General features: G+C 42.0%; 1 protein-coding gene across 2 annotated transcripts in view; it reads left to right on the top strand.

Moving 5' to 3' along the window:
* The first annotated feature begins 637 nt into the window (after positions 1–637).
* Positions 638–16,178, top strand: part of LOC132395972 (double C2-like domain-containing protein beta) — a 278,070-nt gene continuing 262,529 nt past the window's right edge. Inside the window, exon 1 of one of the 2 annotated variants that reach the window (XM_059973215.1) lies at positions 638–1,313. In XM_059973215.1, coding sequence (XP_059829198.1) covers positions 998–1,313 — 316 coding nt within the window. In that variant the 5' untranslated portion in view covers positions 638–997. The remainder of the gene's footprint in view (positions 1,314–16,178) is intronic. The other variant, XM_059973214.1, reaches the window with a different exon arrangement.

Genomic DNA, 16,178 nt, shown 5'->3' with positions numbered 1-16,178 from the left:
TTTAAATTCGCAGCCAGAGCACACTGCTCATTTGATTAGTGAGAACATGCTGAAGGGTTAAAACTGCATTAGAACTTGCCATTAATTAACCTACAGAAAATACCACTCTGTCTTATGTTATTACTAATATGGATACAATGGTTTCAAATTTTGCTTTTACAATGAATATAGGAAATTTATATTAAGCTTCTAATCAATGATAAAGTCAGCAATTTGAAAATGTTGGAAGGATAAGAACTGATTTTTTTTAATTGTCTGCTCCAGCTGCATTTTGTGTGTCTTCTGTTGATAAATTCAAAACCTATTTGTCCTTTTCACAGTATGTTGCTTCTGACATACCATTTGATTTGTTCTGCTGGCGCTGTTATTCAGCATGACTATCACACTTCTTGTATTTCTTTACATCATCTGATTGGAGCTACTATGAGTTTAATCCTGATTTACACTACTGTGTGGAGTGCCTCAGCTTAATTCAACCAATAAACTGTAGTCGGGTCAGTCAACAGAATCCAGGCTGGCATTTAGCAGAAGGCAATTTTATTTAGGTGGTGATTTTCACATTGTATGGGTTAATCAGAGCTTAAGACAGACTCCAAATCTTTTTCCCTTTCTTAACCCTCGCACCTGATTTTGCCTTCATTCCAGTGCTTCCTGTTTACTGCTTAGTTGCTAGCCACTGACATCACTGTCTCCACCTCTCCCAATCAATCTCTCATACACTGAGTGAGAGAGGGAGACACACACACACACACACGCATTCATAGGCTGAGCAGCAGTGTTAGGAAGATAAGGAGTGTCCGTAAGCAGCGAGGCGGCATGCACAAGGTTTCTACAACTCAAAGCACATAAGCATCCTCTCTGAACGCTGGCGACTCAGGTCTGCCGTGTGACAGAAGCGCTTCTTACTCTCGCTGCTCTTTGCCCAATTCAAGATTCAGGGTGGCTTTTCCCGTCTGTCTTTCTTTTGCTGACTGCTGTGTTGAAAAGGGTTGCATGCATGACAGTCCGAAAAGGAGAAAAAATGGCCATAAGCATCCAGGAGCATATGGCTATTGATGTCTGCCCCGGTCCTATCAAACCTATCAAACAAATCTCTGATTACTTCCCTCGTTTTCCTCGTGGTCTTCCTGCAGCTGTGAGCCGCAACAACTCTATGCATTCCACCATCAGCCAGCCCTCTGTCACCCAGTCAGAGTCTACAAGAGAGGAGGACGATGTGGACAAATTATTTGGGGCTTATGGAGCTGCGTCAGCTATATCTCCCAAACCTGAAGAGGAGGCTGAACCTGAAGGCTACGAATCTGACGACTCCAGTAAGTCTGTTACTTCGCAACTATATTAATTGTTGTATTTGTGGTGGCATGCTGTTGCTGTAAATGTCTTCCTGGGCTTTCTTTTGTGAGCGTAGAATGTGAGCCGTCACTTGATTATATTTAGGATGCTTCGGTAAATTCGAAAGGAGATATTTAATCTTTTAAGTAGTTCTGAAATTCCATTTAAAGGAGGACGGACTGTCAAGTGTTAAAGAGAAACTTCACTAATGGTAACTTGATTGAAGAAAGCATCTGCCATGTTAACCATTGTTTTCCCGAGTCCCCGTTAATGAACCAGAATTCGAAAAGCACTGTGGCAAATTCAATGGTTTCAGCTAGTCAGGAAAATATTTAGTACTTTAGAAATAACTGGAAAATGAGTTGCATATGAATTGGCCCAGCCTTTAGCGCTTACCCAGCGAATGTTTCCAAATGAAGGTTATAATCTAATTCTTACTATGGACTGACTTTCCTGAGTTTGACTCTGCATTAGAATTTCTGATCCATTAGCCTCCAACAGTAGAACACGCAAAGGGATGTTTTTTTAAAGTCAGAAACATTTACTGTGCAACATTTTTCTTTGAATCCCACTGCCATTAGTGGAACACGGGCAGACTTTCAAACGAAAATGTAAAAATCTGGGTACTTGACCTGAAATCACTCACCAGCATAAAACACTCTCTGTCCAAGTAGGAAGCTGCAGGGTATGCACCTGTTTTGCATGAACTATGAAGAATATGGTAAATGGAAGTGATTTTTACTTACATTAGGCTAAACAAAGGAAGCTTTATTTTAGTTTATTACTTTGGATTTTAAAAATGCAGCAGGTGGAAGTGTATATCAAGTTACAAATTTTTGTGAAGGTACTTTTTTTTAGGTTTGATTCTATTAACTGTATTGCTAAAATCTTTTTTTTAACCAGTATAGCATTAAATGCTGCAAGATTAGAAAATTAAATATTCTTTTAAAGTGAGTATTTTAATCATATTAAGTTAATTAATCAATTCCCAGCTCTGACAGGAAAAAAATGATAAAATGTACACTTGGAACCGCCATGCTCAAATGTTCTAACATGGTCTTAGCTGGAGCGTACATACTTTTAGATTTGAATGTATCATTGTTGCTTTCCTATGTGTAAACCACATGGCCAACTTTAGGTATATGAGAATGTCTTTATTAATCAATACCCATTAGATAAAAAATCAGGCAAGTTAGCACCAAGACTGTAGGGCATCTACACTTGTGGCCACTTTATTAGATACACTCAGTGGCCTCTTTATTAGGTACAGGAGGTATGTTTATGGTCTTCTGCTGTTGTAGCCCATCTCACTTCAAGTTTGTGTGTTGTACATTCAGAGATGTTCTTCTGTGCACCAATGTAGTAACATGTGGTTGAGTTACGGTTGCCTTCCTTTCATCTCGAACCAGTCTGTCCATTCTCCTCTGACCTCTGTCATTAACAAGGCTTTTGCCCACAGGACTATCACTCGCTGATTACTTTTTCATGCCATTTTCTGTAAACTCTAAAGACTTACGCGCGTGTGCGCAAATCCCAGGAAATCAGCAGTTTCTGAGATGCACAAACCACCCTGTCAGGCACCAACAATTATTTCAGTCAACATCACTTGGATCCCATTTCTTCCCAATTCTGATGTTTGGTCTGAACAACAACTGTACCTCTTGACCATGTCTGCATGCTTTTATGAATTGAGTTGCTGCCACGTAATTGGTTGATTTGATGTTTGCATTAATGAGCAGGTGTACCTAATGAAGTGGGTACACTTGTACCGAGTGTACCTTCAACATGGAAATCCATATTCTCATGAAGAAAGTCTCTAATGGATTTCCCCAACAGCCCTCCTTCCTACTTCACCTCGGTGGCCTTGTGACTCCAAAGCACTGCATTCTTCTATCCCATGTGCTTCTGTGCCTCATTTTGATTTGGTTTCCGAGTTTCCAGAACTGATCAGGGTGAAAAGGCAAACTTCCAAGAGTCTTTTTAGAATAGCCTTGATTAATTAACTTTCCAACCATTTTTAACCCCAAAAAAATGAAATGTGAATGATGTTATTGATGTATAAATGGTTGTCTACCTCCTTGAATATTATGCTGGTTTGAAAATCCAGGCAAGCTGGTATAAATACACTAACCATTTTAGGGGTGTCAATTTTAAAATCCTTGCTTCCCAAGTAAGTAGAACTGCAAGCTGAAAATTATTCAAATTTCCACTTAAACCTTGCTAGAAATACAATTGATTTTAAACCTGGCTTTGATTTTGGTGACTTGGCACCAATTTTGGTTGAATGATGGCTTTCAATTCTGTAATCCATTCTGAGTAATATAAACTCTCAGGGCATTGTGAAACAACAGAAATAATGGGGCATCAAGCAGTGCTAGGGGAAGAGTTGGAGCTGATGACCAAAGCCAAGATGAAAGAAAATGATTCAAAGTGTTTTGAAGTTGGGAGGAAAGAAAGCAAAGTGAGGTATTGTGAGAAATTACACCAGAATGAAAGCGTGATGGTTATAGTCCATGCCACTTTGTGTGGAATACAAAGACTCCAGAGATCAAAATGAGGCACAGAAGCAAATGGGTTAGAAGAACACAGTGCTTTGGAGTCACAAGGCCACTGAGGTGAAGTAGGAAGGAGGGCTGTTGGGGAAATCCATTGGAGACTTTCTTCATGAGAATATGGATTTCCATGTTGAAGGATGAGAGACAGAACATTCGGAAGAGCGGCCTTTTATGTCAAGGTGAGCTAGGCTGTTGTATTGCATATTTTGCATAGTGGAACATAGGAAGCAGACAACAAAATATCAGCAAGAAATTTTAGATGTAATGAAAGCGGCCGTAGGGTGTAGAATGGGATGATATTAGAAATGGAAAGTGGATGATCTTGTTGATCTCCAGGGCATGGTCATTTGTCCAAAACAATTCATTTCCTAGGGCCATTGTTTCATAAGCAGGAGAAAGTATTATATATTATTAATTTTATGTAATGTTTGGTTAACTTTTTCTGAGGATTATTACAGATCATTGAAGTTAATGATACCCAAGTTTAGTGAGAGATGTAAATGAAAGTTATGAGAAAACATGAGATGTGGATACCGTTTTCAGTGAAGTAGAAAAAAAATTATGAAGACTTTTTAAGCGCAGAGTTGTTGATGAAGGGAATTGTGGATCAGCAGTTGATTTTAAATGCCTACGGAGAGGGGGGAGTGAGATGGCAAGGAATTTCATTCTGCAGAAACCAGGTAAAGCGAAGGATTGAGGAAAGTTCCAAAACATCCTTCTGAGCAAAAACGGGAAAATATTAATTCAGTGGTAATGACTTCACATCCTGTTGCACTGAAAGATGTGAAATATTTGTTCTTAACTCTTCAGCATGAATTGGGAAATTATAATGTGCTTGTCAGAATCCTGGAACGTATTAGGAACTGGGATCTAGGCTGTCATGTTAGGACTTGCCTATGGACACAGTATGGGAAAAGGTGGGGAAGTTAAAGAGAGTTAGATTAACTTAGTTACATAACGAATGATCTGGCCAGATGGCAGGGACCTGTAAAGCTTAGTTAATATATTCAACCATAAGAAACCTTTCTAAAAGAAGAGAGAACTTTGAGTTTTAAAAGACCAAACTTAAAATTGTACTTTACATTCACTTTTGAATTGTTTCCTATAATAGCTTCAGAACTCAGGGCATCAGATTCAGGAACAGTTATTACCCCATAACCATCAGTATCTTCAACCCAACTTCACCTGCTTCATCAATGAAATATTCCTACAACCTATGGACTCCCTTTCATCTCATGTTCTCAATATTTATTGTTTGTTATTATTTTTTGTATTTGCACATATTGTACACCCGGTTGTGCAGTCTTACATTAATTCTATTATGGTTATTGGAATTATTGTATATGGTGACATGCATGTACTTTGGACTTTATTTCCATGTCATGGTATTCATTGTTTGTTGCTCATGTTGGAAGTTAATATCAGCCTAACATATTTCTGCTTTTTGGTGTTATTAAGCTCTAGGATATGATGGGTTTGAAGAGTATTTAGTGGTATTGAGAAAGTATTGCATTGGGATTTGGGGAATGTGTGACAGATGGTGGAATTGCAGGGATCTGGAGGGGAGGGATGAGGTGGGTGGGAGGAAGTATAGTTGTACTGTAGGTAGTGAGTGTGTGATGATGGGTGGTTGCTTTGGAGGGGTTGGTGGGCTATTGGATTATAGAAGCAGTGGATTGGGATGGGGAAGTGATGCAGTTGGGTTGGTTGGCCGATGAGATGAAAGGCCACAACAAGGATGGCTGGGATGGGCTGAGGTCATTTATGGTGTGGGAGGGGACTTGTTAGGATGAGATGTGAAGGTGTGATTGGTTGTGGAATGGTGGTGGTTCTGGTTAATTGTCACATGTACCAAGATACAGTGAAAAGCTTGCCTTGTATATTGTTCATACTGATTAAATCATTGCATAATGCATTGAGGTAGAATAAGGTAAAACAACAACGTCCAATAAAGTGTAAAAGCTACTGAAAAAGTGCAGTGCAGGTAAATGTTACAGTGCAAGATCATAATGGGGTAGATTGAGGGCAAAAATACATGCAGTCCACTCAAGAGTCTAAAAGAATATGATAGAGTTTGTGCTTGAGGCTGGTTGAATGGAGAGAAGAGAAAATGTCTAGGGTGGGTGGCGTCTTAAATATGGGTGAAGGAATATTAGGAAACAGAAGTGTGCATAGGATAAGAGTAGACTTTTGCTAGTTTCAGCTATGTGTCCGTCTGAAGGGAAGTTTAGAAAGTAAGTTTTAATGCATGTTGTGAGATCAGGGGTGTAGTGTTGGCATCTTAGCCAACCTCAACCCCCACCCTGCACCCTATCCCTATCTCTACCTGAAACCATTATTGGCTATCTGGCTTGTCTAATAGTGTGCTGTTCTGGAGCTGGGAAAATTATGTTTTCCTGTCTCCAACAAGAACAGTGAAAACTGTGAAGGGAGAATCTACATGTGGGCAATTGCCACTTCTGTGCCTATTCATCTTTTGGATAAGTCGTGTAAGAAATTATAGGCAGAGGAGAGAGAACAAAGTAATGATTTAAAATATGGATTCTTGAAACGTGGTACATGCATTTAATTAACCTCTCTGTTCTAAATGTGAATTTAACTCTCAGGTAGGTGAAAGTTATCAACTGGGAGTTTGCCTGGGAACTGAAGTTCCTTTGTGCATGCATTTCTGCATGTCACTGGAGTTAACTAGCGTCTGCTCGGAGACTGCATGTAATGATCATTATCGGTTGATTATGTAGTACTGTAAGAGAATTAGACATCCCAATTTTCATTTTATTTAGAGATACAGCACGATTTGAAATGCTTTGAACAATTGTATCTTGACTATCCAATATAGAAACAATTTATAGATTCCCAGTGCCCAAGCAAAACTCACATCTAATTGCTCAAGGTTAAAGTCTGTTGTCATAATGTATCTTCATCATAGCCCCAGCAGAGCTTTAGTATGACATCTATCTGTTCCATTATTGGCTATCTGAAACTTGTGAGTCAAACTTCTGTTTATTCAAAATTATCTATGTATATTTATTGTGTCAAAGCTGGGTTGAGATTTGCCATTATGTACTTAGTTTAAGATTGGTTGTCACAAGGGAAACTCATTTGCTCTGTTGTGTCTGCCCTCTTGTCAGCATTGCAGGCACCTTTTTCCACATCAGTTCACATCAAAACTTACTCACTAGGGGCTGCGCTTAAAATTACAAAGCTTTGAATTCTGCCTATGAGCTTTCTGCATAAAATAAATGCCAACACCACCTTTCCCTAGGGTAAATTATTGATTTCAGAAATTTAAATTCTGCCAATGATCTCAAGGTCAAATCTTAACCATTGTTTTTAAAAAATGGTAATAAGTGACATTTATGACTTTTGTTCTTACTTGCTGAGTTGTATCTTGCTGGTGGGATTGCTGTGCTGAACATTTCAAGTTCAAGTTTGTTATTGGCCTTTATCAGGACCAGGTTTAATATCATTAGCATACATTGTGAAATGTGTTGTTTTGTGGCAGTAGTACGTTGAAATACATAATAAAAACTATAGGTTTTAATTAGTATATAAAAAGAAAACTAAATAAGTAGTTCAAAGAGAGGAAAAATAGAGGTAATTGCCATGGGTCATTTTCTATCTAGAAATCTGATGGTGGAGGGGAAGAAGCTGTTTCTTAAATAGAGTGTGTGTCTTCAGGCCCCTGTACTACCTCCTTAATGCTTGCAATAATAAGAGGCCACGGCCTGGGTGATGGGGGTCCTTGATGATGGATGTTGCCTTTTGAAAGTGTCCAGGATGCTGTGGAGTTTAGTGCCCATGATGGAGCAGGCTGAGTTTACAACTCTCTGCAGCTTTTTCCCATCCTGTGCGATGGCCTCTCCATACCAGACGGTGGTGCAGCCAGTTAGAATGCTCTCCACGGTGCATTGGGAGAAAGTCGCTCGTCTTTGCTGACAAACCAATTCTCCTCAAACTTCTAATGAAATAAAGTTGCTTTTGTTCCCTTTTTGTAATTGCATTTGTATGTTGGGCCCAGGATAGATCCTCAGATGCTGATGCCTCAGGATTTGAAAGTGCCTACCCTTTCCACTTCGGATACCTCGACAAGGACTGGTGTGTGTTCCCTTGACTTCCCCTTTCTTGTCCACAGTCAATTCCTTTGTCTTTCTGACATTGAATGCAAGGTTGTTGCTATGGCACTACTCAACTTGCTCATCTACCTCGCTCCTGTATGCCTCCTCATCACCATCTGAAATTCTGCCAACAATAGTTGTGTCATCAGCAAATTTATAGATGCCGTTTGAGCTGTGACTAGCTACACAATCGTGTGTAGAGAGAGTAGAGCAGTAGGCTAAGAATGCATCCTTGAGGTGCACCAATGTTGATTGTCAGCAGGGAGGAGATGTTAATTCTGATCCGCAGAGTCTGTGGGCTCCCGGTGAGGAAATAAAGGGTCCAGTTGCAGAGGGGTGCACAGAGGAGATTGTCGATTAGAACTGAAGGTATGATTGTGTCGAACGCTGAGCTGTAGTCAATAAACAGCAGCCTGATCGTTGATATCGCAATCGTCCAGGTGATCCAAGGCAAAATGGTGAGCCAGTGAGATTGCACCTGCTGCAGACCTGTTGTGGTGAAAGGCAAATTACAATGGGTCCAGGTCTTTACTCAGAAGTTGAGTTTAGCCGTGACCAACCTGTCAAAGCACTTAATCACAGCGGATGTGAGTGCTACTGGGCATTGGTCATTGAGGCAGATCACCTGCTCTTCTTGGGCACTGGTATGACTGTCGCCCTTTTGAAGCAGGTAGGAATCTCCAACTGCAGCAGTGAGAGATTGAAGATGTCATTGAACACTCCCACCAATTGGTTAGTGTAGGTTTTCAGAGCCTACCAGATTCACCATCAGGGCCTAATAACCCTTCTCAAAATAAATAAGTAATATTCTCACTTCTGCCTCTGAAACAGATCATAGGGTGGCAAGATGCTGCTGACATTCACACAGGTGTAGTTTTATTCTGCCTTTCAAAGCATGTATAAAAGGTGTTGAGCTCAACTGGGAGTGAAGGATCACATCTATTCATGATAAGTTTTGTATGAATGCATACTGCCAAATGAAACAGTGTTTCTCTGGACCAAGGTGCACAGCACAGTGCATATAACTTGCATAACACAAAGTAATATTACCACAAATAATAAAATAATTTCCAGAAGATTGACATGTAGCATAAGGTGTGTTTGCCACACAGGTTTAAAAAGTAACCAGTAAAAGGCTGCTGGTGCTTCATAATTGATGAGACCTAGGTGGTGGCAGGGAGTTCGGTGGTGTCTCGGAATGGAAGAGAAGCTGGTTCCCATCATCCTACTGCTATGGTACCTCCTGTCTGATGGAGGGAGACAAAGATTTTGGGATGGGATGGGAGGGATCCTTGACAATGCTAAGGGCCCTGTGTACGCAGTGCTCTGGGTAAATATCTCGGATGTGTGGAAGAGAGGTTCTGAGGCTCCCCCTCAGCAGTCATTTGTCGGGACTCCTGGTCAAATGCCTTGCAATTCCCATACCAGCTGGTAATGCAGCTGGTTAGGGACCTCTCAAAGGTGTTCCTTTATAAAAATTGGTAAAAACGGTTGGGGGTGGAGCCTCATTTACCCCAATCTCCTCAGGAAGTGGAGATGCTGCTGTGGGTTTTTTTGGCTAGAGGTGGTTTAGAGGAAATGGGTGAGATTGTCCATTTTGTGCACTCTGGGAAAAACTTGGTGCCCCTAACCCTCTCCAAGGAGAGGCCATGTATGTGCAGCAGTGAGGGGTGGTCAGCCTGCACCTTCCTGAAGTCTACAATCAGCTCTTTAGATTTGTCCACATTGAGACTCAAATTAAGTTGGTGTAACTTGCACCATCCTACAAGGTGCTGTACCTCCTCTCCGTATGCCGTCTCATTGTTGTCTTGGCATGGGGGAGAAAATATCAAAGACCAAGCTCAAATTGGTGCTGTAGCTCCATGTACTGGCCTTGATAGGTTGGTTTAAAAAAAACTCTGGAGCTCATTGGCAGCTGGTTGACCAACATATGGTGGCTTTGCCCTGACCCCAAATAGATGACGGGTATCTGGAGATTCAAGATAAGCAAACGATATAAAGCCAGTGACTATCACTGTCCATTGCATGACGTACATCAGTTTTCGAAGTGTAATGGTGGTGTCTAAACATCTGAGGATGAAATGTACCTGTTGGTAATGGCTGGAAGCATAGCACTCAACTTGTATTGAGATTCACTGTCACTTCAGTGTGCTAGCACAGCTTTTGGTTGAATGAGGAATGCCTTGGACCTCCTTCAAAGCCCATATTCTGCAGGGTTGTGGTGGTCTCAGCCCTCTTAAGTATTCTGAAACCTGGACTGCCTATTGCAGAGACCTCAACACAATGGAATGGTACAGCCAGTGTTGTCTCCGTAAGAATCCTTTGAAGGATAAACAAACTAACATTGGTCTTCCCACATCATACCCAACCGGCCACATCGGGTAGGTGGTATCATTTTTTATGTCCAACACTGGACCTGAGAAATTTTCACTCTTTTCTAACCTCTGTCATGGAAGGAGGTTACCGAATGGGCAGGGGTGTAGACTCAACAATGTGCCCACAGTCTCCTTGAAGAAATGTAACATCTCCATCCTGGCAAACTGGCACATGACTGATTGAAGTGGAGAAGGAGCATTTGGGATGGCATTGGGAACCTCAGGGACATGGAAGTCCTGCATACATGGTGGAGGGTGTGCTCTACCTACACAACCACTGAGCCCCATCAGCCAGTGACCCGTTCCACTGCAGTACCAAAGGCTGTGTTCTCTATTTCTTAGATTTCCTTACGACACAGAGGGGCTGCATTTGGCCTAGTAATCCCTTTCCTCACTTATTTCCTCATAAGCTTTCTCTGTCGTGTGTTGAGCAACTCCACCCAGATGCTCCTTCCACTTTCCTACCCTGGTGCAATGTAGGTAACCACTGAACCTATTGACCAGCACGTGTTGGGGATGGTGAGCACTTTGTGAAAACTCACACAGTGATGGTGAGTCACACAGTGACTCCACACTGACAGCTCCCCAGTTCAGAATCTAACTAAGGTCCCTGAGTGGTGAGGTGGCAGTATCTCCTGCCCCTTGTTCTCCAATTCTTGCTATCTGTCTTATGATTACCTGCAGGCCATTATCGGCTGTGCATTGTCCACAGAAATTAAATGCTCTTCATTGGCAAAGTGCCTGGCTCAGTTTCAGATCACCTGTATCACATAGTCTACAATGACAGATGGACATGTCTTTTTCTAGGCTAATCTGTTGTGAATATAGTAACTTTAGAAATGGGGAAGGTTTTGCCTTCAAATGACAAAACTATTTGTAATAGTGTCTTTAATGTATTGAAGTGGTCCCGTCATGCTTTCCCAGTGAATTTTCAAATGAAGTTTGAAACCAATTCACATGAGATTTGGATCAGATGAACTTGTGTTTCCTTCAAACATTAAACTTCAGTAGTCTTTTAAATGTTAGTGGGATAGGGAGCATGAGAGAATTAAAACTTAAAGATGGAATACATTTGCTTTTATTGTGTTAATTATTTGGCTTTTGGAGACTTTATTTTTGTAATATTATTTGGTTAATTGCCATTCACGTGTTGCCAAGCTATGAAACTTTTATCAGTCTAATGGATTCTAATAAGGAATCCATGTAAACATTTCAAAAGATGCGGATAATTACTTTATGTCAGTGCACTTAAAAAAACAGGACCAAATTGTCCATTTTCTTGGCAACAAGCTGCAGAGCAGAATGCTGGGGAAAACCTAGAATAAGAAATCTATCCAGAAATTTTCCCGGTGCTCCAGAGTCAGTTGTTAAGTCCAAGACTGAAATTCTTTGTTACTGCCAGGCTTTTGATTGCTATGAATGCCTTCAGAGACCCAAAATGGTAGCAATGGAGCATTATAGCTGATATATTGACAAGGGAATGAGTGCATGGAAAGTGATTACAGGAGGAGGCATAGAGGGTGGGCAGATTGTTTTATCAAGCAGCATTCAAAGCTGACTTAATGCTTGTACTTCAGACTTCCATCATTAACTGCATGAGCCTTAAGAGAGAGTGTTGGTTGAATACAAGTTCACTGACTGTGGTGAGTGTGCTTGCACATGTATTGTGGAAGGAGGACAGAGGAAATGAGATTGTTGGTGAAGTCTGATTTGGTTTGTTCCAATGAAAATTAGTGCAACTTGTTGTAAAACGCAATCTGAATGAAAGATTGCATTGCTGCCAGACTGTAGTTATAAGGAACTGGTGTTGTCAACATATTTTCAATGGATAAACAGGAAGAAAAGTGAATTAATATGGCACGGATGAAGCAAACCCAAATAACGTACACTCATTTCAAGGTTACAAAACAGAGATTGACTGCATCTATGAAGAAAATTAGTTGAACTTTAACATGGAATATCTGTTCCAATATATTTTGAGGGTCTTGCCCTACACTGGGCAGGTCTCTTATGTCTGTAAGTGGCTGGTCAAATGTTAGTTGGGCTGTTTTAATTTGGAAACAGAAGCTGTTGCTGCTAATTGAACTTCCTGTAGGCTGTAAACCTCTGAATTCAGCTTCAATCTTACAAGGCATCCTACTGCTCTTAGGATGGAGAGAGGATTGGAGGAGGCACATTTGATAAGATCATTGAGAGAGAATATTTTTCTGAAACTACTGTGAGCATGACTTCATCCAGAATTCATAAATTCTCTGATGCGGTCACAGAGGTGGGTGTTCACAGAATGAGTGAATACCAGGAATGAAGCTGCTTGCCTTAAAAAGCAGGCAATGAATGACTACCTAAGTGAGTCAACAGCAAATAGGAACAATGGCAGAGGAAGTTGAGGCCTCCAGCAGTGCTTTCAGGACCTTCACCAGTGTGAGATGAAATTTAGTGAAAATTAGGTAGAATTTGCCAAGATTTTCTTGTATCTCCTTTACACATCACTGCACCACTTTACCCCTGTGGGGTTTTAGGCCTTTGCCTTGTCTACACTGATGCCTCCCCCAAGTCTCAATGGGGTATTTCATTTCATCTCTCTCTGCTTGCTTCAACTTCAACACCTGCCACTTTCTTCGCAGCTTTTTCCGTCCCATGGCTGCTCTGGCTGTTGCTTCATTTAATAAACGGGCAGTGTCCTAACCCGCAGCAGATATGCTTAAAACCGTACAGCAGGTCAGGCTGCCACAGCTCGCAATGTCATCTGTGGCTCATTTAGTAGCACTCTTATTACCGAGTTCAGAACCTATTCTAGCCATTCTGCGGGTTTACTTCACCACTGGAGGCAGTTGTCTTTCAGAAGGGTTGTTAAAAGCTTGTTGGCTCTCTCACACAGCGGTCATATACCCCTTGGCATCATTTTGAATTTAAGTGGGGGAATTTTCGCCATGGTCCTATCAATATTAATTCCTCATTCTAGGTCACTGTAGTAGAGGATCCGATCGTGAACAAACCGCAAAATGCTGGAGGAGCTCAACGGCACAACCTCTGTGGAGCGGAATAAACAGTCTACGTTTCAGGCGAGACCTTTCATCGGGGATGGGAAAGGCAGGGAGCAGAAGCTTGAAGTGTGTTGCATTTATCCAATCATGATACATTGCTGCTTGTGGGGGCTTTCTGTGAGCCAGCCAGAAATAAAATGCAAGGCTTGGGAGCTTAAAAAATGCATAAAGTTGCACTCAAATGGAACATTTTTTTTCCTGTGTGTGTTTTCTACTGAATGAATATGGATTGAGTGGGGAAAATTATTTTGAGGGCACACCTTTATCTATACTGGCTTGATAAAATTTGCAGATTAAGAAGTCCACTATTTGCACCAGAGCAAATATTGTAATAGTCTGAGGAATTTTTGACAGCTTGCTTGCTTTGCTTTCATTTGCTAGAGGATGATATTACCATGATATAAATTTTAAACGCATCTGTCTTTTCCATGTGCGCTATGTGATGCTGTCATTAATTGTACTCGCCATCTGCTCCTAACTACCACACTTGCCTATAGTGGTGATGAACATGGGTAAGGGAAATGATGGTCATAGGCACTACTCTTATGAGCAAGGACTTTAATACCACCGGTGATGTTATGCTTCCATATCCAAGTTCAACCAGAGTGCAAGTTCAGCTTGTTTCTGATTCCATGGCACACATTAGTCTGCATGTCGTTTTAAGCTGGAGAAGTTAAAGCAGGACTGGGAGCTCAGTACCACCCTGTGCAACCCTAACTCCAACTTCTGTATATGAACGGAGTCTTGAGCTGGTCGTCATAAAGTTTTCCTTGACTAGACACAAACCCCCACAAGATTTTGCATTTGTGTAATAACTTCAATGTCCTTAACATATAGCCTGGGCTTGCTCTGCCTGCGTCTCTGAAACACCTGTCCCTGTGGCCTCTCTAACCCACTGTGAACTGGTGTGGAAGGTCCCTCTGTTCCAGTTGCATTAGAGGTGTGACTTGAGCATTAGTGCACATTTGGAAAGTGCCGCCTTTGACTGGCTCAAATCCACAGCAGAGCAGCTTCAGAGCTTCAGACTAGTGTAATCCTAGTCCATGGAATCCTTCGTATCACAACTGTAGCTTCAAAATGGGATAGCTGCGACATTATCAATGATAACTGCAGATAAATAAAATTCTTACAGAGGCATTTAATATAAACTTGGAAGAAGATTGGAAGCTAAAATTAATACCGATCAGTGAAATTAATTCTGAGCAAGTTAAATATAAATTATTCAGTAATATACTTTGAATAACAGGAAGCAGGCATTGAACACTGGGAAGGAGAATTAAAAAAGTCCTAGTGTGGAAGTAATTAGGTGACTTTGAGTTTGTGCACCCACTGGGTACAAAATGAGCGCAAATGTAAAGCGCTACACCGCGTAGCACTTCATTCCCAGACGGTTTGTACAACCCTGTATGCACAGTTACTATAACCTGGACTCTTTGCTTAGTGGGATTGAAGACTCAAAGCCCCAGCCACCATTTAACAGCCTGTACTGCATACCCTACAGCTGGAAAAGTGAAAGGTAACCTTAAGGATGTGCAACATACACAAAATGCTGGTGGAACGCAGCAGGCCAGGCAGCATCTATAGGAGAAGCACTGTGGTGAACTACATATACCTGTCTGGACACGCCCCTCTACTGACTGCTCCTGTGGCTCCTCCCACAGACCCCTGTATAAAGGTGGTTGGAGGCACTGCTCCTCCCTCAGTCTCCAGGATGTTGTGTGGTGGTCTCTTGCTGCTAATCGTGGAGTCTTGCAGCTAATAAAAGCTTATCGTTTGCCTCCCGTCTCTGAGAGTTATTGATGGTGCATCAAGCACTGTCGACACTTCAGGCTGAGACCCTTTATCAGGACTGAAAGGAAAGACAGTAAGAGATTTAAAGTAAGAGGGGGAAATGTGAAATGATAGGAGAAGACCGGACGGGGTGGGGTGAAGCTGAGTCGGAAAGGTGATTGGCAAAAGGGATACAGAGCTGGAGAAGGGGAAGGATCATGGGACGGGAGGCCCAGGAAGAAAGAAAGGGGGAGGGGAGCACCAGAGGGAGATGGAGAACAGGCAGAGTGATAGGCAGAGAGAGGAAAAAAAGAAGGGGGGGAAACTAAATATATCAGGGATGGGGTAAGAAGGGGAGGAGGGGCATTAATGGAAGTTAGAGAAGTCAATGTTCATGCCATCAGGTTGGAGATTACCCAGATGGAATATAAGGTGTTGTTCCTCCAACCTGAGTATGGTTTCATCTTGACAGTAGAGGAGGCCGTGGACAGACATATCAGAATGGGAATGGGACGTGGAATTAAAATGTGTGGCCACTGGGAGATCCTGCTTTCTCTGGTGGCCAGAGCATAGGTGTTCAATGAAACGGTCTTCCATTTTTTTGTCACGTCTCGCCAATATATAAAAGGCTGCACTGGGAGCACTGGATGCAGTGTACCACACCAGCTCACAGGTGAAGTGTCACCTCACCTGGAAGGTCTGGGGCCCTGAATGGTGGTGAGGGAGGAAGTGTAAGGGCAGGTGTAGCACTTGATATCCTTACAAGGATAAGTGCCAGGAGGGAGATCGGTGGGAAGGGATGGGGGTGGGGGGGGGGGGAGATGAATGGACAAGCGAGTTGCGGGAAGCAGAAAGAGGGGGGAGGGAAATATATGCTTGGTAGTGGGATCCTGTTGGAGGTGGTAGAAGTTACGGAGAATTATACATTGGACCCGGAGGCTGGTGGGGTGGTAGGTGAGGAAAAGGGGAACCCTATCCCGAGTG

The sequence above is a fragment of the Hypanus sabinus genome, chromosome 6 (genome assembly GCF_030144855.1).
Source record: "Hypanus sabinus isolate sHypSab1 chromosome 6, sHypSab1.hap1, whole genome shotgun sequence".
NCBI lineage: Eukaryota > Metazoa > Chordata > Chondrichthyes > Myliobatiformes > Dasyatidae > Hypanus > Hypanus sabinus.
Note: the sequence above shows the minus strand (reverse complement) of the source record. Positions and strands in the feature narration are given on the sequence as shown.